This window comes from Centroberyx gerrardi, chromosome 8, assembly GCF_048128805.1.
Source record: "Centroberyx gerrardi isolate f3 chromosome 8, fCenGer3.hap1.cur.20231027, whole genome shotgun sequence".
NCBI lineage: Eukaryota > Metazoa > Chordata > Actinopteri > Beryciformes > Berycidae > Centroberyx > Centroberyx gerrardi.
This window is the reverse complement of record NC_136004.1, coordinates 10,582,773-10,609,531: the sequence shown is the minus strand read 5'-3', so window position 1 is coordinate 10,609,531 and position 26,759 is coordinate 10,582,773. Positions and strand designations below refer to the sequence as shown.

At 42.0% G+C, this 26,759-nt stretch overlaps 1 protein-coding gene across 1 annotated transcript in view; it reads left to right on the top strand.

The window, feature by feature from the left end:
* mvb12bb (multivesicular body subunit 12Bb) overlaps nt 1-25,557 on the top strand; it is a 30,165-nt gene extending 4,608 nt beyond the window's left edge. Inside the window, exons 2-9 of the mRNA XM_071927880.1 lie at nt 178-273; nt 2,254-2,344; nt 3,380-3,509; nt 3,677-3,787; nt 9,590-9,651; nt 20,697-20,752; nt 21,429-21,488; nt 25,516-25,557. Of these exons, the coding sequence (XP_071783981.1) occupies nt 178-273; nt 2,254-2,344; nt 3,380-3,509; nt 3,677-3,787; nt 9,590-9,651; nt 20,697-20,752; nt 21,429-21,488; nt 25,516-25,557 (648 nt within the window). The remainder of the gene's footprint in view (nt 1-177; nt 274-2,253; nt 2,345-3,379; nt 3,510-3,676; nt 3,788-9,589; nt 9,652-20,696; nt 20,753-21,428; nt 21,489-25,515) is intronic.
* Nucleotides 25,558-26,759: the final 1,202 nt, after the last annotated feature.

The following is a 26,759-nucleotide window of genomic DNA, read 5'->3' as shown; positions in this document are numbered from 1 at the left end:
TACCCACACAGAGCACTAATGAGATGGAGCGCTAGTGCAGGCATGCGTTAATTAAGGCTAGTATGCAAGGGAAGAGGCAAAAGCAACACGCTCATGGCATACATACATTAACTTTATCCCACCTCCTGCATGTTTTTCTCTCCTTGTTTTTTTTTTTTCCTCTCTTTTTTCACGTAGGTTGCACAAACAACAGATGGCTCCGACGCCGACCTGTGGAAGGACGGCTTATTCAAATCCAAGGTCACCCGCTACCTCTGTTTCACCAGAAAAAATGTACGTGCGAATGTAAACTTCTCCCTTTCCCTATGCATTCTCCAGTAACACCTCATCTGCAACACCTTTTTTGCCAGCGGTTACCTTAGTTTTCTGTCACTGGAATATTTCTATGCAGCACTTTGATCACCGAAAGTCCCATTTAAAAGGCCAAGCATTGCCAATGCAATTTTTAACTTCTACGTATTATGTATTTGCATGCATATTCTAGAGGAATAATACCTCAGTGAGAGATATTTTTCATGTTGTGGGTCCTCCAGAGAATATTATTTATGTTTATTCATGAAATAACAATGAGCTGTATCTTAACTATTCCAATTTATTCAATTAACACCGTCCCTGTAGAGAATTTGGATACCAACCAGTGATTCTTCAAAGTTGTTGCACACATCCAAAATATTGAAATTTTGAATATGAAAATACTTTTTTTTATAAGAAATGACACATCAAAAGGCCCTTTCAATATGGTTGTAAATAGAGCTTCTATAATTTGAATAGCAGTGAAGACTCCTCTGTGAATTGAATGATCTTTGGATGTTCCCCGCAGTATAATAGCTGCTAGGCCATTTTAGCTTCTCACTGCCCAATAGCATTGCTGTTGGTGATTCTGGATTGCATAGTCCCTGAACAGTAATTGCTCCATTTTACCTTTTTAATGCCTTTTAGAAGAGTCCATCTACTCATAGCTTTTATGTCACACTGTTATTACTGCTGCTTCTGCTGCTACTGCTGGTGTGTTGTTGCATGGTTGTCAGCTGTAGCCATATACAGGTACACTCATTATCAGCCTCTCTAACCTTAGCTCATGTGCCCTACTATTCACTAAGTTGTGTCAGTCTATTCATTTATTCTCCTTAGTTGCAGGTAGATACTGTAAACAGTATTGTAAAAGATTCCGTTTTTGCATTATTTTCAATTGTTCATAGTTTTGTCGTTATTTTGCATCAACTCATTTTCTAAATATCAATCAAGTCTTTCTTTGATGTCCTCTAAAAGCCAGGCAGCTTGGCACCAGCTGCCTCATGCCTGAGCTCAATCTGGTCCTCAGTTTAGTATATAGCACACAAATCGCCTTCTCCTAGTTCCTGTATATTATCTTAAAATGTGTGTCCACATTGTTTTAAAGACTTTGACACAAATAAAACATGACAGAGCCATCAACAAAGGCTATTTTGTCTGCCAGTCAATGGAGCTCCCACTGTAATTGTCTATGACAAAAACAGATTCTGTAAAATTAGCCCCTGAATTATGTGGGGGGAAGTAAATAGTTTGTGATTTATCATACTCTAGGTTGGAGGTAGATAGCCCTTTTGTCAGGTCCTGATGGGAAAAATCTCTCCAGCAAAAGGGGGAAAAAAACTAAAAAAGGTTCCATGCATAGTAATAACATTCATCCATATTCCTCCTTAAGTCAGTATAAAAACTATGAATAAAAAATGTCTCTAATGGTAATGACTGTCGGGCAACTGTAGCAGTGGAATCCAGCCTTTCGGACGCATCAAGTCACGGCTCGCTCGCCCCACTCTCTACTGCCGCTGTGTATTATTGCAATTTATTATGGCAAAAAATGAAAATGTAATGGGAGGCAGGGAAGAGTCATGCTTGAAAATGTCAACTACACAGTCCCTGATTGTTTTTAACCAGTCCCATTCTGTTGATCAGGCCGCCTGGCCTGTCTCACATCATCCCACAGTTTCTCTCCAAAGGTTGAGAATGATTACAAGTTCACAGATGCAAAAAAAAAAAAAAAAAAAAAAAGCTATTAGGGAGTCATTACTTCCGCTATTTTGTCAACCCTTCTCTTTAGAGACTTCCCGAGCTTTTAGTAAATCATTGAATCCATTATCTCTACATTTTCTTTCCTGAGCCCTCCAAAAAATGAGTAACCTTTTCTTTTTCTTGCTCTCTGTCCTTTTGAAGTTGAATTTGCATACGGTGGACTTGACTTTAAATTTGCTGCCTGTTCCCCGTTAGAGCCAGCAAGGCGATGTTGTTGTGGACATGAGGCTGATTGACATTAAGGACACATTGCCAGAGGGCTTCACACCTGTACAAGAAACAGTAGACACGAGTAAGTAAACAGTCAATACCAACCACAAGCTCTCTACCCCTCTCCTTGTTTTCCCTCTCAAACCAGCTTATGCGGAGGTCCTCTGGGGCAGCTTTGCTTGAGATAGTGAATGTTTTATGGGTGCAGGTTAGCTTAATTTATGGTAGACTGTGGGAATAAAATAAACATTTTGCCCTGGAGGTACAAGAGAAGAGAATCATGAGTCATTGTTTATCTCAGCTGGAGCTGTGCTTTTCTTTATGAGGGGCTTATTTATTTATGTATTTATTTGGGGAGAGGACGAGTGGATGGGGGTTATCTAATATTAATGAAATGCATTCCCCAATGCTTTAGTGCTTTTTGAGTGCTATGTATTTCCCCCTCACTATCCATGCCTTGGAAATGTAATAATATTTTGGTGTGGGGAGTGAGGACAGCTTGTTTATTATTTTTATTATCATTGCATTTACACTGCACTTTCTAGTGCTGCTGGGGAAATAAATGAGCGAGCCACAGATGCAATATAGGAAGGCATGGCAATGCTTTTTTGCCAGAATGAAGAAAAGAGATTATGTTTTGTTTGGCTATGGTGTAATTTAATGTTTTATTACTTTATGTGAATCCATGTTTAATGTATACATGTGACATTATGTATGAGATTCTATCTAGAATATCCAGTTTAAATCCCTGTTGTGCACTATAGCTGATGGAGGGTTCACTTGCTTCTGTCATTTTACCTACTAAAATGATGAAAATGATAATAATACATGTGGATTTTGTGGCTTTCCACTGTCCAGTCATTTCCCTTTGAGCATAGCAAGTCACCCAGAAACTGATATTAGTTCATCCCTTATCCTGAGACTGGTAATGACTAAATACCAGAGTGAACAAAGTGTGAGTGCGATTTCCGATTGCATATTTCTCTTGGAGGATCAAAAAGTGCAGAGATTTTTTTTTTAGCTGGAAACCCAGAGAAGATAGAGCTGAGTTGCTGCTAAACACCCGGCCTGTGGCTCCTGCCTGACGGCCTCATCTCATGTGTTCCTGCCTCATCAGAGGAGACTGCCATGAGGAAGAGGAGGCTCTGTGTGAAGCTCGGCCCTCTTGCAGCTGCCGAGACCGCCGTATACGACATTCAGATCGTTGGGAAGTCCAAGCACCATCTGGTTAACTACACTTGTATGGGGTGAGCTGTTTGGTCCTGGTAAAGTACATGAATGAATGTTTATTTATCAGTCAATCTTGCTTTTACGCACAAAAAATTGCATGATATTTGATGAGAAGGATTGCTCACTTATGCTGTTTTAAACTAAGCATGATAAACTCTTTACAAGTTCATTTATCTTTACGCAGTGAGGTAAACAGTATGGGGATATGGTACCGAGTGGGAGATGTCCTTCAGCATCAGTCATCCCAGAGAGGCCCCACCACAGCTAACAGTGACACACAACCCACCACAGCAAGGTAATGTCATACCAGAATATTCAACAGTGCCTCTTGAAGTTCAACTTTCTTGCTTTCTTTTCATTTTACGCCCATTGTACTTGTGTGTGCTGACTGTATGTATGACAATGAAGACGCAAGCCATTGATCACTGGCGGGCAATCTGCTGTAAAGGTTGCGGCTGGACAAAGAGGTAGCGAGGGTGAACTGGAGAGACAGGATAACTAGACAGGATCCCCTGAACAAGAACATGAGTTCAATGAGGGCTAAACTCCTGCTATTTGTGGTGTGTCCCAGGAGGCAGAGGCAGGTCGCTCTCTGACTGCGGTGACAGGAGTGTTGTACTGCGCAGACAGAGAGGAAGAGCCGTAGCCCGGAGAGGGAGAGACAGCTGCAGAGGAAGGGAGGAGAGCTCCGAGATCTCCGCCATGCTGGAGCGTCCCCCCCCCCCCCCCCCTCCTCTCAGCTGCTCAGTCTTCCTCCGCCTCAGGCCCAGACAGAAGGAGCAGCCCTTTGTACTGTGTCCAGATCAAACAGCTCAATTATTTATCGCAACGAAGAACTGGGGATTTCCACAGCAAATTGTAAATAAACAATTGAGACTCCTTTCGGCGTGGCAGCGCTGCGGAGAGGGGAGCTTGGCACGGGCGCCGGTGCGTTCGCCAGCTTGAAGTGCTGTGCTTTGCCATCCAGCGCTGGGATGAGTAAAAACCACTTAAAAACCACAACATACGCCAGAGTGGCGAATGCCAACGGGAGTGTTCGGAATCGAGCCGCTGTGCAACTCAGGGGGATAAGAACAATAAAATGGTCAGCCGTGAATTCCAAAAGTAAGTTCAAACTGAAACTGCGATTTCACAGAGTACAACTGAGAAGTGGAGTTTTGCGAATCGTCCATATTTTGCTGGTTGATGGTCAATAATCTTTGATCTTGAAATGATGGCGAGAGCTCAGGCCATATGCCCTCTTGCAACTGTTACCGGTAATCCTCAGTTCTTTTGAAGCCCACTTTCAAGTTGGTGAGGCATTGGGGTTGGAATAAATTGCACCTCGAAGCAACTCACACCCCCTCCTGATCCCTGCTGAGATCACAGGCTCCTGTTTTTGTATTAACATTAAAATTCATGCCACAGTGAGAGAGTCTTCTTTTTAGTGTATTTCCATCCATAATGCACTGACACATAAGGACAGGACTGTGGGCAGAAGAAGCTCTTGCCAATTTAGACAGTGCCAATTCTTTGGCTATTTATCTTTGGAAACTGGCATCCTTTCTGTGTAGTTACACAGACTTTAGACAGCTATTCATATAGCCATAGATATTTCTGTTTTTTTTTTAAAGTCACAGATTAGAGGGTTTGACGCAGTGATTTATAAGCAGTTGCTCTCCAGTCACAGATTGCTAAAGTACAGTACAGTAGCACAATGTTACTGTCTGTGTAGCATCACTCGGCTGTGCTTTATTCATATGCAGCATGTGAAAATTCTCTCCTCCATGCCTCCTTGGGGCTATCTATAACAACTTTATGGCCTTCGGAGAATAGCACCTCTTAAATTTAAGTGCTCTTTACAGTCAGTGGAAAAGATGTTTTAAATACAGTCAATAATGTGTAAATTTTTAATGACCCTTATAATTTTGAAAGCTGCGGTGATCCCTCTCAAATGTTAAGTTGCCTCAGGCAGCGGGAGCTTGTTAGAGTTGTGTACAAACGTAAACCACAAGGCAGGTTTTCCAGCAGTATGGAGCTGCAGTATACTACAGTAACCGCTGGGCATTGCGTCATGAGGCGTTTATTCAGTGTGTGATGCGCACAGTGATTACATCCAGACTGCGGTATTGTATTTAGGTATTGATTTGCATTGTGCCGCTTACACATCATTATTGTCAGTTGAAAATCAAATATATCCGTGTACGTTTTTCAGGAATTAAGAGAAGAATGCGTATTTTCTCAGTAATGCCCAATTATTTTTGAAATTTTGGAATTGGGTATTAACAGGTGTCAACATGTAAAATTTCAGTCAAAGTAAAAAAAGGAAAAATACCCAAATTTAAATTCTTATTTCTTATTGGCTCAGGCTGTCGCACCATATTGAGCCACTAAAACTGCCGCTGTAGACGACTGTAGCGGCCTGTTGTCCAAATGCTTTTGAACCCTGCGTGTGTTAATGGCTCTTTATCAAGTTTGTCCAAAGCGTTTGAACCAGCGGCAGCGCTCCCATTTGATTCATGGCTTCAGTCTGGTGTCAACCACTTTGGCTTGCTTTCTGTCAAGAAAGACCATATCGCCGCTCTCTGACTTTATAATGTGAAAAACCTGTACCATCCGGTCAGCCTTTTAATGTGTCCACTATAGTACCACCGCCCCCCCCCCCTCCTTCTCCTGGCCAACACTGCCATTTGTTCTCCTGATAAAACTGTCATTGCTGAGGCTGATATCTGACCTCTACAGTGACTGGTAGCATAAATTAGCCTTGTCCTAATATTGCAATTTCTTTCCCTTCCCTCAGAATCAAGGTTTTTGACATTTCTCTTAGAATAATAGCCTATTGTACACATGGACACTTTTTAAATCAAACGGCCCGACGATAAAAATGTCAAGGCCAAGTGTCTTTTTCCCCGTTGCATAGCTGGCTGTTGCTTTAACACGTGAAGCCTAGAGAGTCATCAGTGTCAGGATTGGCATGCATATCAATATGTTTTGTATTGCACTGTCTTCTGCTTTTGACACTCCGCACATTGTTGCGGCTCTGCAGGAGCATTGTATCTGCTTTCATTGCTCGCTGGTTAACCAAGACTTCCCACTGCACATGACTCTTGAGAGAAAGAGACACCGTGACTGTCAGTGTGCTGTGTGACAGATCTCTCCGTCTGAAATGTCGGGGGGAAACAATCATTTCTTTTTAGCGCAATCCGATTCATTATTTTCGCTGTGTTCTTAAAAGTTGCGAAAGTATCTCCGATCGATGCAAAAGGGACGCAGAGCGGTGCCGCAAATGATAGAATGATCAGCCGAGATCTGATGGGCTCAGACCGTTCGGTGATTTGCCGCCGAATTCAGAGAGATACTCTTTTCAACACCTGACACCGAGCTTAAAGGAGGATAATGATGGGTGAGAAAGCAGCTCCCACAAAGCAGCAGTGTCGGCACATAGAGGAAGGTGTGGAGATGTTGTCACGGGAAAGGCTGGATGTGTGTCAAAACAAGAGCTTCTAACTCTCTGGATCGCAGCTCTGGCTCTTCACTGATATTACTCTCATCCTCGTCTTGCCTCTCTACAGACTACCACTTGTCTGTCCCCACTGTCTCACACAGCTTCCTTTCCCTTCCCTCTCTCTCTCTCTCTCTCTCTCTCTCTCTCTCTTTTTTTAGGTAGACAACTTTGTTTCCTTATTCCACGTGGAACAACATATGAATGAACATATGAAAAACTCTGTTCGACCTGTAATTCATGTTATCAAGCAGTCCTTAGTGCACTGCTTTGCACCGCTGTACTAATATGATTTTAACTCATGGGACCGTAAGACTCTTGATCGGTGTTGTAATTGCGTAAATCTTGTAGGCCATGTTCCCAGTTTTACACTAATTTGATGAGGAACTACACTATAATTGAATATTCAAATTAGGAATATGTGTCAATATGGCTCTCCTTGCCTGAAATGAGGATTAATTGTTGTCAAAACTCCAGTGGCCAACGTAATATGAGCCCAACCACTGCTGTTGATTAGCAATGCACTTGCCATGTTTTTGTTTTAAGAATTAGTTCTCTAATTGATTTGCCATATGTTACCCTCTCCAATGCACCTAAAATTGTATTTAGAAGTCACCGAATTTGGATTGAGACAGTTTTCTGTTTCAAACAGATGGGTATGGCAGCCCTAGAGGTTGGCTGTAGAAAAAGACTTTATGTACACACTTTCCTGCTTTCACACACTTCAGAGTTTTCATGATTTAAGGGCCACATTTGCTCTTATTTGTATGGAGAGTGAATAATTATTTTACAGAACACTTCCATTTGAAAAGCTGATGGAAATTAAAGTTTTGTTCATTTGGAGATACATATTTTTTATATATAGATATATAGATATATAGATAGATAGATAGATAGATAGATAGATAGATAATAGATAGACAGATAGATAGATAGATAGATAGATAGATAGATAGATAGATAATAGATAGACAGATAGATAGATAGATAGATAGATAGATAGATAGATAGGTGTTTTTTCAACATATTGTTCCTTTTTAACCTACCATTCTGGAGATATTTCAACAAATGAATGATGCTTTATTGGAATATGTTTTCTTTGTTCATGGTCCTTCTCAGTATCAACGGATAAATACAAACTATACACAGATGCCTAAAAAAATACCATCTAAACCATTTTCCCTCCACTCTATCAGTTTATGGAATGTCTCGGCGCTTTGAAAGATATGTACCTTTCTTTCTCAGCAGTGGAATCAACCTTTGCAGGTTGCAAGGTAAAAGAAGTCTGCATTGAATGTGGCAATCGTTCCCGCAAGATTGATGCCAACCTTTTAAAAATTCACCATTGGCCTGGATTTAACATGGCCAAATGCTGATGTAAATGAGGAGGAGAAAAGTCGACCCTTTCATTGCAAATAAATCTGAGTTGCAGGCTTCAGCTCATAAATACCACAGCCTGTCAGAAGTCTTGTTTTATTGCTCTTGATGGAAATTATTGCATTTATTTATCTCGTGCGAAGAGATAAGGCTGTGAAAGCCACAACTCACGCACAGTAGCATCACCCACAGAATATGCAGATCTGCCATTAGTCTTAAATTTTAAGAATTTAGATTTCACACCCAACCTCACGCTAAGATTGATTGTGTTATCCATAAACAGACCAAATAAAGAACATGGACACACAAAACACACTTTATCATATGCAACTTCAAACTTGCTCAAACTTCCAAAATCTATTTATCTCCTCTTTTTTGATTCAGTAGCGTCTTCTCCTTCAAGATCCTCTCCACCTTGTTCTCTTTCTTCAACAAAAACCTCTTATTCCCGCGTATCCTCTAATCAAAGCTATTCCCATTTTAATGATATTGCCAAGTACTTTGCTCCGCATTATCATTATAAGATAATTTGTTTTATAATGCCACTCTGGAGCTCATTTTACCTTCAAAGCATGTCACATTATGCAGCTCTCTTGAAGCTCTGATTTTTTTTTTTCCGTGCTTGCTGTGGATTTATCGATCCGTGGGGGTGAGTCACAGGGTGTAATTCATGATAGCTTGATTGATGAGGATTTCAATCTTATATGGTTTGTTAACTTCGGCTGCCCGCGAAGTGCATTCCATGCTGTTTTCTGTAATACAAGGCCACGGAACGGTAAAAACAGACTTCCCTTGAATAATAGAATCGCTCAGTTCCTCCAGAATTAACAAGATGCTGCTCCGAAACCGCCGTTAAAGGTCTATTCGAGGCCCTGGGCAGCCGAGGCACGGTTTAACTTTTACTGTATTTCACCTCTTCAGATTCAGCCCCCTATGTCAGTGTGTACCTTACCTATTCTGTTTTGTCTATATACAGATGAGAATGCCATTTGAATAAGGGGTGAAACAGCTTCTTGATGCTAAATCATTATATTTTAATGTGTGAGAAATGTCTCTTTGAACATAATTGTCTGTCACGCGTTGTTTCTTTGTGAAATATGTGTCCTTGATGTTGCACGCGTGGCCTTATGCATTATATTCTGTTCTCAGAGAAATGCATTTTTTAACATGTCAGTGAGTTACATAGCATTGGTCAATTAACAGAGCGTTGTTGCTTTGTTTCTGCCCCACCAAACCCAGCAGGAAGACCACCAGCAAGCCTGACTATCAGCACCAGAGCAGTGGCATCTACACCATGTCAGGTAAACTGTCTCACACTTTCAATGTATATAAGTCAGCAGCATTTATGACAGCCTCTATATAGGCTTTTAACAGTTTTCCCTGTGTTATTTTCGTTTCTTACACTGTAGATCTCTCACTTTAAGGCAGCTTATTTGAAGAAAGGGCCTTATATGTTTAGATAACAGGTTCAGTCTTTGGTAACAGTTATTTATCCAGGAATTATGCTTTCTACAATACACTGCATGCCTTTACAAACGGTGTAATCTCCACCTGTGTGCAGAGACAGCTTCTCTGGTACTTGATCTACAAATGCTGTACGTCTAGATTTCCTCACTGATGGGTACTGTACAGAGCCGTGCTTATCTGAGTGAACGTGGCTTCCCAGAGGAGCTCCGCATTACACTCAAGAGAACATTTAACAGCTGTCAAAGATGATTCATCACACGCCATACTTACATCTGTACTGTACGCGGCGCTGGACGAGTTCCCCTTCTCTTTGTCGAGTAGGAATTCAGCTACAATACTCCGTGACTAAAACAGGAGAAAGGCTAATTCGTTTGGAAGCAGAGCTTAGCGATGACGGCCCGGCCCGTACAGTCAGAGGCTGGCTGAGGCGGTCTAGCCTTAAGAGTGTGTGATTCAGACGAGGTGAACGAGGCGGGCAGGTTTTATCCAGCTGGAGAGAGACACCATGTGGTGAGGAATCCTCCTGCTTCCCCAGCAGAGGCACACCCAAGCCACAGCCACACCAGTTATCCACGTTACACCCTGCACTGCCATTCTGCCATCTAGGCATTTAACAACAATTACTAAATGATCAATAGGGCTTTGTTTACATGATGCAGATGCACTCTATAAGGACATGTTTAAATTTCAAATAATTTCTTTCATTTGAAAGTCTCTTTCTAAATTCAAATTGCTCAACACTGTTTTTTTTGTTTTGTTTATTTTGTTTTTTTTCAGTATGCCACTACTCATATTAACATAAAAACACATAGAAATAATTTATTAGAAATTGATTAATACATTATTGTGCTGCTGTGACAGTCACATTATAAGTTAGTTAAGATAGTGCAAAGCGCGCCCCTGAAGGAGCAGACATTAACACACAGCCGAATGGCTTGTGGCATTTGGTGTGCGATTCGTCCACTGGGACGGGGTTTGAGTGACAGTGAAGAACATGCAGATACAGTACGCTGCCAGCAATCATCATTTATCACCAGAAACTGTCCTCTGTAATCGCACACACTCCCTATTTCCTCCACCTTTATGTGTCTCTTCATCACTGGGTGAGATTTTAAAAGAAAAGAGGATCTAACCTTTAATGGAGTTCTCCTGAGAAGGTTCCTGCTTTATTGCCTCAGACTGTGCACTCGTCAACCTCCCAGCCTCACATTGTGAATGTGAGAGAACGCAACTTCCCTTCATTAACAATGTGATAGCCTGCAGACCAAGTGTGAGGTCGTAGCCGACAGCCTATTTGTGTTAATTGTTAGCGTGGTGGTGGTTCTGGTGTGTGTGTGTGTGTGTGTGTGTGCGCGCGTGTGTGTGTGTGCATGTGCGTGTGTGTGTCTCTGTGTGTGTGTGTGGGTTGACAGCTGGCCAGGTTCGAGTTGGTCTAAAACCATGTGCGCTCTGTCAGGGTTGTACAGGCGCCTTCTTTAGGATTGATGAATTGCCTGCTTTCTTGATTAAACCCTCTGTCACTTCCCAACAAAACAAAAACCCCAACACAAAAAAAAAAAGAGCGAGTTGAGGGGAGGAGAGGTAACATGTCTGGGAAATCTGTCATCTGCAGTCACATCATGTACAGATGTGATGTGCAGGCGCTTTGACATTTATTACCAGAATATTAAAAACTAATTCACATTTATTTTGCAGCCCTCTCTCACTTGACAGTTCAAGCTCATTTGAAAAGTTATCAAGTTTTCACAGCAGCTCCAACCCTTTGCTTTTCTGCACCAGGGTCGGTTTGATCCGTGCCAAGTTCCTTTGCCAATTAGGTCTATTATCCATATATTTACAGAGGAGCAGGTTATTTTTAAAGGTAATTAAAATTAAACCTGCATTCATGAAACGTGCCTAAAAAAGCATAGTTTTGCATAAAAATAACATAAAAGGTGGTGAAAATTGTCCAGTTGAAGCCCTATTCACATCCGCAATAGTCCCAGTTCTTTTGAAGGTGTGCGACAAATTTAAAGAACACTATGTGACATTCAGCAGCAGTCTGTTGCATTGCAGTCTCTCTTCATTACCCAGGGAACAACATATAGTATTCAGCAGACATCCTCCTGATAAAAAGGTAAACCTAATAAAAAGTAATACATTTACATATCTATCGCATTAATCAAAAATAAATCCTGACATTGGCCCTGATCTAACGTAATATGGAGAGCAATTATTTCCCTATCCATTAGGAGAACTTCAATTAACAGACACGAGACAGTTCATCCTTTAGAGGAGAGGGGAGAAAAAATGGGAGACTCAAAATTAACTTGGGTTTGCAAAATATCTTGGCAGGATGACAATGATTTTTGATTTTCAGGAAACAATATTAGAATTCTTATTAAACTATGTGCATCTGCTTTTAATTTGCTGCAAATAATTGGAAAATGCAATGGAGCTTTCCAATTAAAGCGCCACTTTATGCTGTTTAATAATACCCTCATAATATTATAGCTTATGAAATGACAGGTGAGTTGGTGTATGAATAAAACATAAAGCCCCGTAATAAGAGACAGAAAAAAAAAACGAGACAGTTGTTGGGGGGCTTTTAAATGCTCGACATAATTTGCATATATTAATCTCCTCTTTTCAGCCTTATCAAGTATTCCACTGTATTTGAAGTTAAAATAGTCGTGACAGGCAGGGGTACGCTTCGTTTTTCCAAGGATTTATTACTTGTATAATTCTGGATCTTTAATAAGCCAATATGACTGATCCTCTGAGTTCTGTGGAATTTGGTTAATTGTTCCAGATGGTGCTCACTGATTATGCAAAATTACTTTCTTTCTCCTCTTTTTCCCCCAACTACACCATTTTTTGATTGACTAACACGGAGAAAAAAGATTATTTTTGGCCCAGCACTTTCATTAAGAGGGTTCTCATCAGGTTTCAAACAAAAGTTCCATCTTATCTCCCTGTGTAGTTCTGGGCGAGGCTGTGCAGAGGGAGGAGATCAGCCGGCTCTTATCTCAAACCATGATGGATCTCAACTGCTTCTGCACCGCTGGGGCTATATTTTAGAATAACACAATTCTTTAGGCTGAGGGATTAAAAAACACGACCTCTGGATAGTGACACAAAAGTTATTATTACTGTATGCCGTTCTCTCTTTCTCTTTTCCCCTCTCTTTCTCTTCCTCTCCCAGGGATTGATGAAATTACTAAGCAGTGGGGTTGGTCCTCCACTTGCAGCTTGGGCTCCATCCACAACTCACTAACATTCTGTTTTGCATCAGCTAAATTGAGCTGAATGAATCATTTATGAAAGTGTTATGGGGGAGGTATGGGCGGATTTACTGCCGAGCTTTTACTTTAGATGGAACGGGATTTCTATGAAACCGATCTTGATGTCTGAAGTAATGCCAAAGCTTACATTAAGACATGAAAGGAACGCTCTTAAAACCTACATTTCGCTTCTTTATTCCCGTGGTCAGCATAAAGGCAAAAGAGAGACAGAGAGAGAAAGAGGTTCAGCACTAGAATATTATTGAACAGTATTTACACATATACACACACACACTCCTAACAACTCGTGTTATCAATGGGTGGTGAATTTCTTATTAATGAGTTGGTGATTTGTAAATTAAACAGTAGTTTATGCTTATTTAAATTTGCCTTAAATCATATTCTTGCATTGGCTATCCTTGCATTTACCATATTGAAATAGCTTATCGTTTCACCTTTCGGAGGACACACACTCTGAGTCAAACCTTGGGCAGAAAAACACACTGGCATGCTATGGGCATAGTGGTAGGTTAAATGCAACTGTATTTTCCCTCATTTCATCAGTGAGATTAAAACAAAAGTTATACATGTGCATGAGAAAAGTATGCAGGTATGAGAGAGAGTGAGGAGAATTATGGGTTATTATGAAATTGCTAGATTGAAGACTGCATTGCTGTCTAGTTTGTTGTCAGAATGACTTTAAATGGATGCATTAAAATTAGGAGCAGGTCTCCACTTTATTGTGACCAAAGCCAGTCACAACATGCGCTTTGGTATAACTCTTAATTGGACGTGACAATTTTCCTTCTCCTGATATTGAGGGGAATTTGTCCCCCTGTGTCCCCCCAAATCTACACATATGAGTATTATAGACTGTATACGTCACCCTAGTCAAAAAGTACTTTTGGAATCCAACAGTAAAATCATATTTTTTGTACAAACCCTGTGGCTGTTTATCCTTCCGATGTGTCAGAAATCTTATTGGATTATCCAGGTTTGGTTCCAAAATATGAAAGATCCCAATGGGATTGTGCCATGTCGTATTTGGCGACCAATCCTATATGATTCATAGTGGAATTTTTGACTAAGGCCATGAGGCCCTTAGGCATTTTGGGCCCTTATTACAGTCAAATAAGCGACTTTGAATGGCTTTGCATTTGCAGGCCAGACTGGACTCTGGAGTCTCATCCCTCATTGCTTTCTATCCATCCCTGAGATAGAAGCAGTGCTCCATTAGTTTCAGTGTCCAGACGTGGACAGCCTCAATGGATGGGCCTGTCACGGCTCCCTCATTTGCCCCATGTACAGCAGGGTTTGTTATCACACATCTAATTAGAACTTGATAAAAAATATTTCACAAAAATCCAGTCATTAAATATAGTTTAAGGAGATTTATGGTCAAATATGCCTTAAAGATCTTTTAATGGCTCTGCTGACTTGTTAAGTTTGTAATTAATGATCTTCTAATACATACTGTGGTGTGATTTAGAAAGCACAATGAGATTCTGGGAATGAAGTCGTTTTGGAAAAGGGCATCTGGGGCTCCCAGAAGCTATATTAAATAGTTCTGCTCAGACTGGTTTGCTGAGAGCCATGAAGTCTGCTGTGAAAAAGTTCAAACCGATCAGCCTCTTTACATAGACGAGGCCATTTCCGTGTGAGGGAGCGAGGCAAATGGCATGATTAAGAAATTGTTCCTTTGTGATTCGACAAGGGGCAATTAGTCTGTACAGTAAAGTCCTAGGCTTATCTGTACTTATATGGTGTTTCCATTCTGCAGTACATTGTGCAACTGTTTTGTTTATGCAGTGGAAGATATCCTTTTTCAAAGTCGACTAATCCACATGCAACTGATAACTAAATGCATATGTATCAAACTGTAAATGCATTATACTAATAACAGTCGCCTGTTTCATCAGGAGAGTAATGGTGTCCTTATTAGCATAATTAATGACAAATGGCAGAGCGGCATTGGTGGATTGGTTCTGGGGGATGATAAATTGGTGGATGCCCAGGTTAGTGGCTGCCAAGGAGGCCTCTTTGGCTGTCATCCCTCCTGCTTCCGCTCTGGCACAGTTCATTACTCACCGTGTGAGGTGCCACTTTACATTGCCTGGTACTGTGAGCATGGAGAACTTAATAATGCCACCCACAACCACACAGGGCCTGCTGCTTTACCCACAGTCCAGAGGGCAAGTAGCTCAGCGAGGGCTAGGGGTTTGGGGGGAGCAGGGCAGCATGGGAATCATCTCCTACAGCTGCACTGATCAAAACAGATCACACGTCAGTCACTACTTCAGGGGAACCAGGGCCATATGACCCAGTCTCCAGTGTTGGTGAGTGTTTCTTGTTAGGATTTCTGGGGCTCGCCACATCCCTCGCATCATTACGGGTTAGTTTGCCCACAGAACCGCTAATTAAGAGGGGATTTGTGTAATTGTGCCTTCTGCTGTGTCCCATCCGGCACATGCAATTTACTGTCAGCACTCTGCCAGCTTTTACACTTGTCCAGAGAGGCGTACCCCATTTATACACACACATTCTGCTGCACATTTACCAGCAGCCACAGCTGGGGATCAATGCCAGTGCCATGGCAATGTCTTAAAAGACACTGTGCGGCTGATTAAAGTCTGATTGTCCATTTAATTTCATGAGGGTTCTTAATAGTTGGCACCATGAAAAGCTCTCCCAGTACTTCTCAAACCCTGACAGCAATATATGCTTTCCTTTTGAACAATTGCTGTGCTGCACAAGGTTGAGGTTTTGTTATTATACCAAATGACCGCAAGCATAAGATATTGGTAATAGTTACAGTATTACCGCAAACACCCTTTCCACATAGCTAACCTATATGCACAATGTCTTTTCTAGCCTATATGTGCAGCACAAGTGCCCATATAGGAGAAGCTATCACACATGTACACTCCTCCTCAAAGCATTCTGTGTTATGCAGCAGTGTTTGTGGCCAACTCACCGTAGGTGCTGCTGGCTCTGCCCACTTTCTGGAAGACTGATGGACCAGCGCCTGACTGGGACTGCCTCCTGGCTCCCTACCCACAACCAGATTTCAAGGACTGCTTGTCACAGATGGAAAAATAAGTGGGTCATTCTGCATAAGCTTGTCATTTTGCATCCCACTGGTAAAAAATAATAATAAAAAAAAAAATGTGAAATTTTAATATTGGTGAATTTGTAGTGAACCAATCAGAAGACATCAGTGGTATGATTCTGTTCATTGCTTTTTTGAGAACAGAGTATTTTCTGATGTTTATGATTATAAATGTCTGGATTTGTAATTGCAAAAGTGAAACATTTCATGCCACCTAACTGTCAGAGTTAAACTCAGAGTAAAAAAGTCCATTCTATATACAGTTATGGTATTTTGCTAGATTTTAGGCTGGTTTAAAGGTTGACGATGCATTAAATACATTTCAGAAATATTGTTTTAAAAAGTAATAGAAGATATCCTGAGTTAGTGCAACACTTTTTTCCAGCAAATGGCTAAAAATAATTGGTTTTGAAATATAGTTTTCAAGGTGGTTGAATGGCAAGCTTATGTAGAATGACCCAACTCCACTCCCCCCTTACTACTCCTCTGCTTTCCCTCCCCAGTTTCTCTCCATAAAAAGTGTTTAGCAGCCCCCCCCCCCCACCCCCCACCCCCCCCTCTCAGCCGACCTAACTACAGACACATTCACCCGCTGGATTCCACCCATATATTAAAAAATTCTTAACATTAAAAAACACTTTAATTCTTTTTGGAGTATTTTTATGACCTTTATTTCGCACATTTCTGAAGAGAGCCTTGAGATGAATATTTTAGTATGAAGTAACTGCATGTCCTGACTGGCTGTCAGGAGAATTGCAAGAGAAAACCGCCTGCATACACTACAGTGAGACTAGGGAAATAAGCTGTACACAGCAGGCGGAAAGGAAAATAAAAATAGATCATCAGAAATCCTCAACATCATTTCAGTGCACGGTCTATTTTAGTATCGACGTTATAGGCTTTTTTTTTTATAATGTTAATTGAATCCCCAGTAAACATTTTAATAATTCAAAAGTTACACTTCCACTTTTCCAAGTGAGATTTTCTGTAAATTGAAGATTTTTTTTCTTTTTTTCTTTTTTTTTTTTTTTTTTTTTTTTTTCACTGTTCTGTCTGGAGGGCTTGAAAAAAGGGGAGAAAGATAAAAGAAAAAGAATGGGTTTCATAGAGCCATAGTCATTAAAAGAATCTGAAAATAGCAACTCGCTATCATCTGTTCTCATAGCACGGGTCAGGAGCTCTGACACCTCCAAAATTCCTCCTGTCAGGGTAGGGGGCCATTTGTATTCTCTCTCATTAGGCAATTTGACTAATGACCTGCCGTGGCTGCAGAGCTACTGAGGGACCCGGAGCCTCGCGCCCTCTCTCTTGCAGCAGCCTGAACACACACCCTCTATTGGAATGGCACAGATGGCATGCCCGGGCGACAAAATAAACTACAATATGTCTCCGAGATGCTGTCAGGGCCGGGCACTATTTCTCATGTCAGAGCGGGGCTAAGGGCTGTGAGTGGGCATAGGGGGTCCTCCTCCAGCTCTCTGTTCGTCTACTCACCATTATCCGCAGAGGTGACAGAGAGAGAGGGGTCTGCAACTAGAATAGCATTTCCATGGTCTGCATAAAGAATCCGCCTCAAATTGAGAGTCACGCCGACAGGAAAGGTATTGCATGTGTGCAATGTCTAGGCTGGCTACACATGGGGGAATGGCAACATCCAATTGTTTGGAATATGAAATATGCTCCAAACTCTATCCCGATCTAACCTCTTTTGCATAGATTACTTGTTATTTCTTATTATTTGATGGTATTATACAATAGGAATCAATTGAAACATCTGTTAAAACATATAATAGATACTTTTATTTATATGCACACTTAGCCTACTTGCAGTTATGAGATTTGTCAGAGCTATTACTCTGACTGTGTGTGACTTTCTCGCTTGATTCAGGCGCAGAGACAGATTCACCCGAGTAATCATACTAGACAGAGATCAATGCAATTCTGCTGAATTAGTGAAGTGTAAAATAAAAGTTCATCAACATTCCTAAGGTGTTACTCTTGAGTTGTGGTTCAGGTAATATGGGGTATGCTCGATCACCCACGCACATTTTTCCATCAGTCAATGTCTGGGCGCAACTCTGTGTGTGTGTTTGTGTCAGTGTGTGTGTGTGCGGGCATACAAACCTATACCTGTGTGTGTGTGTGTGTGTGTGTGTGTGTGTGCCCACGTGTGTTGGAGCCCTGCAAATGCGATGTATGGTTGCGAGTGGGGCTGCCGAAGTCCTGGGTGACAGTGCATCCAACAATGGAAGAGTGAGGGATTAGTGCTCAGCCCAGCGTACGAGGGAGCCCTTCCCGCCCTGAAACAGCCATTCATCTGTGCCCAGGGGCTGGAGATGACAATGCAGCCATTGCTCATCGCACCTGACGGAGCCATTAATAAGGCAATGATCCACACGGGGCCCGTGCTGACTCCGTTCTTTACACTACCATCACTCAAGCCACAGGGTCCTCCTTACTTAACGCCACCTCTGAGCTCGCCGCCGCCATCATCATCATCATCATCACCATCATCATCATCATTATCATCATCATCGTAGTCATTGTACCAAAATTCCAGCCAGATGTTTCAGTATTGGCTGCGTTCGCATACTCCAAATGCCAAATAAGCACGCAGTTCCCCATGCTGCAATACACTCATGAGTTAATGGACTGTAGCCTGGCCGTTTGAGCGGCTGCAACATGCTTCATAGTGGGATTCCCGGTCAGAAGATTGGATTTACATTATTTTTGCCCTTTGCCCCTCCAGATTTTTCCCCTGGTACCGGTATCCATTCCTTACCACCAAGTCATCTTCCGTGCCTCTCCATTTGTCTGGCTGTAAGATAGCCTCTCTAGTATAGATGGTCGAGGAATACAAAGTGAGATCTGGTTTTAAATGTAATCCTTGAGCAATAAAGAAACTCTCTGGCCTTCAGCTCTGCGCGCTCATCTGTCCGTGCCACACAGATCCATCAGCGGCCACAATCTCTGCCTCCCGTTGCCGGGTATTGATTCAAATGTATTCCCCCCGCCTACCTCTTTGCCTGGTGTTGGTGCTCCCGGCGACACGGTAGCACATGTTTATTCACTTGTTTTTATGGGCTTAAACAAGCCATCATACCCACCCAATCACACTGGCTTGCTGCTCCGGACGGCCACGTATCCGAAGCCGCCGCTGCTAAATAGTGCCGGAGGAAGTTGGGTGTCAAGGCCGGGGCGTTGAATGGCCCTTGGGCGAGTGTAAATGGGGCCGGGGGGGCAAACCTCTCAGTCCTTGCAATTCTCTAATGCTGCAGATTTACTGTGGGAGACGGTAGTTTGGGGAGCCAAGAAACGGAATAGGTTTTCCTCCGGTCGCGACGGTTGAGGGTCACGCTTTGATTACAAAGATCACATTGTACTACACTCGCGTGGAAAGTGCAGTGCCATGGATCTGTGTAATAGCCTCGAAAGGAAAGCAAGTCACATAAGTGTCAAAGTGAGGGATATTTAAAAATTTCATAGTTTTAAATATTGCCGTGAAGAGGAAAGACTAAAAAGAGTGTCAGTTCCAAAACGATGACTCATGAACAGCTTTGGCTTACATTTATGAGTTCCTTTTCCTGTGCCAGCGGCCTGATGGACTGTGGGTAAAGGAACACCAGTTGGAAGCTCGGCCTCCTGATAGTTGGGGCTCCCGCCGAAGCCAGCGGCAGCAAGTTTTGTGCCTCCAGATTTGGGAGTTTTATAATGAAGCCGAGCAGCTGTAGTTTTCCCTTCAGCCTGGAAACGAGAGGCTTTGTGTCCCCTGTCACCCCGTGTTAATTTGGGCCCTAATGTATTTTATAAACAAAGGGCTGCTCTCTAGCCTGACAGTCGTGACACCTTGATTCCAGTGCAGGATGCATGCAGTACAGGGTTACACCATTAATAATCAACTGGCAGCCATCACACCGTTTTAACCACGATCATTATGATAAAGGGCATACACTTAATTACAGGCCTGCTTAATTATAGCTCTGTTGAAGCTCGTTTGTTTGGTCAAATGCTAATTATACCACCACGCTCTTGGCAAGTCCTCATTTCAATCCACTTTTTGCCGGCTGAACAGTGCGGCTTATTTTCATGCAAATTTGATATCTGGTGAATGTTTTGTCTCCCTTCTTTCCGCTTTTCTGTGCTAGCGCGAGTGTGTCTTTGTTTCGGAGGTGAACATCTCTCAGACAAGACAGAATCAGGAATAATCAAGAGTAATTAAACTGGAAGAGGGGTGGGAAGGGCTGGGTGGAGGAGAGAGCGGAGGTGCTCAAATACAGCGGAGAATAAAAAAGCCTTTCATCTTCGCTCCATGGAGGGAAGAAGGGGAGGTGTTGGGGCTGCAGGGGATGTTGATAGCTCTGCCGCTTTATAATCCAACGTTTAGTCTTGTTGAGATACTCGGGATCAAAAAATAGGGAGTAATGTTTTTTTTTCATATAAAAATGTCAAATAATTTTCCTTTTGTGTGTGTTTCGGCTCAACTTTGTTTTTTCTTGCTTCTTTGTAGCCATGGATGACGTTCCCTTCCTGATCTCTGAGAAATTTCATGGCACCGCCAAAGAGGTAAAGATTGTTGGTGGAACTAGCAATGTAATGCAAAATGATTCAACTTTTTTTCTTCTTTTTTTTTACATTTAATATGATATTGATCATCATATTCACAGTTTCTTATCCTGCATCCTTAAGTGGATCATGGGCCACATTATGCTTATGATCTGCACGGTGTTCTCAAGTGATATTTAGTCCTCTCCCTCCTCACAGCATGCAGCCCATATTCCTCTCTCCAGGTCATGAACTACAATCAGTCCTCCTCTCCTCTCCTCTCCTCTCCTCTCCTCTCCTCTCCTCTTCCCTTTCCTCTCCTCTCCTCTCCTCTCCTCTCCTCTTCCCTTTCCTCTCCTCTCCTCTCCTCTTCCCTCTCCTCTCCTCTCCTCTTCCCTCTCCTCTTTCCTCTCCTCTCCTCTCCTCTTCCCTCTCCTCTTTCCTCTCCTCTCCTCTCCTCTTTCCTCTGCATTCCTCTCCTCCAGTGCAGACTGAGTGATGAATGCGTGCAGTCAGGCAGAGCTGGCTCAATGCAGTCCATTTGGCTGGCTGGCGGTGGTTGTCACTATAGCCCCGTTTGTATTGACACAGAGAGGGAGAGGATTAAAGATTTTAAGCATGCTTACTTAGCCATGAGCCTAACCGCCATGTTTCTTGTTTTTTTTTTTTCTTCTCCTCTCCCTGCTTTTGATTTCAGATGCAGCAAGTCAATTTAATGGGCATTACGATCAAATCCCTGGCAGAGATCGAGGAGGAAGTGAGTAGGGGCTGCAACGCTCGGCTGCCACTGACGCCGCTGGCCCAGAATGCAAAGCAAACGGTCTTGGGGTTGTAATTAAGTGTCTGAGACAGCAAGGCCCTGTTGGCTCCACTAAGCCCCAATTGAATAAAAGCATGGCCAGCCTAGGCAGCCATTCTCTCTTAAAAGCTTCGTGTCCTGTTCCAAAACACTTGACTTTTATTCCCCAATTGTTCTCTCACACAGCTCAATCTAGCACATCTCGGAGTGCTTTGGATTTTCAGGAGCTTTACGGTGCAAAATGACGACCAGGACCGGATCCTGTGTGTTTTTAAACTTTTAGTTCTCCGATCGGCTTGATCATTCCTCACTCCACAGCAACAGTGAAAAAGCGGAGATCACGCGGAGTTTACGCAGAGCAAATAAAAGCAGTACAAATACTTCCCCGTTTCTGATGAAACACTGTAGCCTGCAGGCATTCGTAGGAAGAAAATCATCTGTGTGTACAGTTGCTTCTTTATAGAGACGGGCCCATGTGTTTGTGAAAGCAAGTGAAAGAAAGCGAGAGAGCGAGTGAGTGTGCGAGTGTCACGTGTGTGTGTGTGTGTGCACGCGTGCGTCGTATTTGTGTGTGTGTGTGCATTAAAGAGAGTGACACCCCCCCTCTCTCTCTCATTAGCACGGTATCTTGGTATCAGAACTGCCAGGAAGTGACAGACCACTGTAAAAGAACAGGTGCTGTTGGGTTTGAGATGTGTTACAGAGCAAACACTCCCTCATCAAACTGGGTGTCTGTTCTGCACTCTGCCTCTGTCTTCTGTCACATACTATCCAAATCACACAGAGTCGCCATCTTGTCATATGGTCATCTGAATGAAGCTCATTGTCAGCTCAGGTATTAATGGCGTATACACATGTATGTGTGTGTGTGTGTGTGTGTGTCCAGTGTGGAGACAGCCTGGCAGCTCGTCCCGTACGCTCTCCTCTCCTTTCCCCCTCTACCAGCTCCTCTCCTCTCCTCTCCTCTCCTCTCCTCTCCTCTCCTCTCCTTCTCCTTCTCCTTCTCCTTCTCCTTCTCCTCCTCTCAGAGAGTGTGATTAGCAGGAGGACACATGGTGAGCTGAGCTGGGGAAGGGAAGGGAAGGGCGCGAGAAATCATTAATTACCGCCGCGCTGGAGCTGATGAAGTAAATGTGAGATAGTGTAACACACAGGATTTAGTGAAGTGGACGACAGCACAAGATTAATGGCGGGGCCAGGCTGATGAGGATGAAGTCACAGCTTAGCTTGATAATTAGTTTCCAAGTGGAAACATCCCTCACCATTGTGTTATTTTTACTTCTCTGCTCTTATTATTATCCCACGATGATATCTCCGGAGCAAGGGGGAAATATAGTGGTAGTGATATTCCCACTAACATGCAGAACATCAGTATTGCTTGTTAGTGTATTGCTTATAGGAAATGATGAGTGTTTGTAGTACTGTTGTTACTTTAATGTTGTGACTTTTGTTCGTCTATCAACATTACAGTATAAATCTAAATTCCACTGTGTTTATTATAGACTTCTTTGGAAGTTTTGGCTCATTTTCTTATTATTAGAAGATTGAAGTCCAGAAGAAAAAGCTGTTTTTCATATGAAACTGCACCCTAGGTTTCTAAGTATTGCACAGCCATTCTTTGCTGTTGTCCAGAAGAGGTCACTGTCAATGCTCTGCTCTATTCAAGGCTTTTTTTCCTCCTCAGGAAGTAAGAGGCACTTTCTGCACAGAATCTAATTGCCTAGTTTCTAAATCCATTAAAAAATATATATTCATGAAAGAGATGTACTTTCTAGTATTATACATATGCACATGTAATTGAGGAAAACTGTTGTAATCACAGACATAGTTGTAGATAAGACCATTTCCTAACAGGCATCACTTAAGCCATGTCTCAGATGATGTTGGTTCCAGCAATTAGGCATTCTTTTCATTTCCCAAATGACTCGCAAAACTTGCGGATATTATAATTGCTTTTAGCCACGCATATCTAATTTGTGTCTTTTTAAGTGTTAATTAGTAAGCGATTTAAAGTGACATCTTTATGTAGTTTGCTCTGCTGAAAAATGTTGTTGGCGGCTGGCTAATGATTTTCAGAGGGAGTGCGTGAGGGAGTGTGCCGGCGTGGATGGAACTGCGTACGCACACATGACAAGATTTTCATTAGCACCTATGTATGATGGGTTCTCAGCATTTGTGGGGAGTTATCCGCGTGTGTGTGTGTGTGTGTGTGTGCATACGGTGTCTTTGTGTGCCTGTGTATGCTTGTGTGTGTGTGTGTTTCTATTTGAATGTATGGAAGGACAGTAGTGTACGGGGCTATGTGAGAGGTGTTAGAGGGAGAGCTCCAAATAGAGGTGGAATTAATGAAGACAACATGTCACATATTTTTGGCAGTGGAGCAGGGACAGGAAATGAAGCTCGGCTCGTCTGGGTGACTGCCGCCCATGTTCTAGTGTGTCACTGTCCTGTCAGCCTGTGTGTAAAAGTGGCAGACATTGATACATGCTCTCCCTGATAACACCCCATTCCCCCATCCATCATCCGCACACACACGCACGCACACACATACACATACACACACGCACTGGATTATTTATTTACAGTGCCAGATGTTGAGACTGATTTTTTTTTGTGCAGTGGGGTGGGGTGGGGGACGGGAGGGGTGCTGGATTTCTTCGCAACTAACTGGCTTGTGATATGTGACAGGTTTTGGGTAACTTGCAGCTCCCTTCAAGTAGATGAAAATCGGGGTAGGAGGTATTTTGATCGAGAGAACCCTATTTCAGCCATTGTGGTTCAGTGGCTTCTCTTGGAGTTGGAAACTTATTTCAGTGATCATGCAGCATCACCTAGTGCTGTGTTGCAGTAATACAGCTCTCTAACTTGTTGAAATGATCACTGCTTCATATAATGGCACTTTACTGTTCAGTTCATGCAACTATCCAGAAAGAAAATGCGTATTATTTTTGTTTTCTGCTCTATTTTATACTTGTCTAACACCCTCAGTATAACAAATTATACCGTTTATATCATAGTTTTCATTGCTTTGATTGATTTATTTCATTGAGACTGTTTAATTTCTTTAACCATGATGACGTAGAATTTTGTATTTTTCACATTAATTTCTTCATAATTTTGATCTACTGAATAAATGTAATGTAAAGTGTATTGATTGATTTAAGTTACATAGCTTGGATATGACTCAGTTACCATATACTGTACAGCTGTGATAAGATTCAGGGGGGGAAAAATCACATTAATGCAATAAAACAGAAAAAATCAAACAAACCAAAAAAAAAAAAAAAAAAAATTCTAGGGTCACTTCTATAGAATCCTGGAATAATTTATTTCAGTTCGTGCTTCACGTGCCATAATGCCAGAGCTATAACCACTGTTACCTTTGACCTTCATATTAGAGTTAGTGGTAAAATGGGATAAAATAGACAAAACAGACTGTCAATAGGTACCGAAATGAATATCTATAGTCAGAAGGCTACCATGAGTTGTTTGTCAGAAAATTGAGAAACAGGAAAAAAAAAATCACTCCAATTTTGCTTTCTCCCACCTTTTAACTGCCAGGTTAAAAGGTTTGTTTGTTGTTCTGTCCTTGGCAGAGTTTTTTTTTTTATTGTTCGAGACCCATGCTGATGCCATGCCATGCCATAAGGGGGCAGTGTTTGTTCATATTTCTTTGTCCCTCTTTCCTGATACTGCCATCTAACCACTCTGCTGTAGGGAAAGTTATAGGCCTGTAGTTTCCAAGAGGCTGAATAACATTTGCACCATCATTTCGTTTCTAACCTGTAGGCCAACTAAATGCTAGTCTCCTACATTCAACAAGTAGTATATTGTTGTATTATCCTGTGTATGAGGCTGTATTTTATTGCAGCATTTGTTATAAATGTATATTTTTGGTTGCCTGTAGGGATTTTTGTGTCTTGTTTTACTTTTGAGAATATAGTTTTATTAATCTTTGTTTGTGTGTGCTTCTCTTCCCATGCAGTTTGACTACAACTTCAGCACAGAGCGAAGCATTGCCCTGTAACTCCCACCCAGCTCTCAGAAAGCCTGCAGTGACAGAACCACAAGGACAGAAACACTATCACTAACGGGGATAGTTTGTAAAAATATTAAATAATGTAAAACTAAAGTAAATTATATGCAATTATACTAATTCATGAATGAAAACGTCTCAACTATTGTATCATTTTTACCTTCATGAATTCAACTTGAATGATTCAGTTGCTGTATTATGTATGTTAAATATACAGTCTTTACATAGACATTCAGTTTTAAGATGTTAACTTGTAATTTATCCTGAAAATTCGTTTTTTTTGTGTGTGAGATAAGCGTGAAATAGTGAGAAATAGTTTTACATGAATGCCTTGCTTGAAATAAATCTGAAATGACTCATGTCCGGAAGAGGTGAATTCATAAACGTATGTTAACTCTGACTCACGCTTGATTCCGTGTTGCTCGTCAGAAGAAGAGAAGAAGAGGGCCACGCTGACAGTGAGTAGCAGTCAGCGGGACAACGGGGAATCGAGAGCAGCCTCATCACGCACAGACAGGCCCCTCTCTGACGTTCATCTTCCAGCAACAGCATCTTTCCATCACAAAGTTCATCATGAGCAGCGTGCAGCAAGAACGAGCAGAGCTTTGAGATATGGACGCCTTTACCCCAGACGCCCACCCACTCCAGCACAATACCTCAGCAGTGACTCCCGCACCGAGTCAGGTCTTAAAGAATAGAATACCATTACATCTCGGCTTTGAAATATGCTCTTCCTATATACAGCTCTATGCAGAATGAATTTGAAAAGATGGAAAAGGTGACTGTGACAATATCCTGCAGGAGTTTTCCGAGGGAAAAGCGTGCGTTTTCTAGAGGATAACTCACTTGGAAATTGCTACTATAATATAAAACTCATTAGACTGTAAAGGTTATAAGAAATTGTTTAAGCCCGTATTGTCAGTCGCTCATTCATCGTCCATAGAGGCGCTTCCTGTTGCAGGTCAGGGCGGCGTCATAAATTAGATTCTTAGTTCTCTGGTTTCTGGGTATTTTTATATTCTCAAAGACAGAGTAGAAAGAATAAGAATATTATGAATTATTAAATTGAATGGCATTCCCCTTTTAGCTAAACAGTCTAAAGCCTACCAACCATTTTACATCAGTGTTTTCTCACTCCTGTATAGGTGTGTCATTTGCAACTAATGAAATGGTCAGAATCTACTTGCACATTT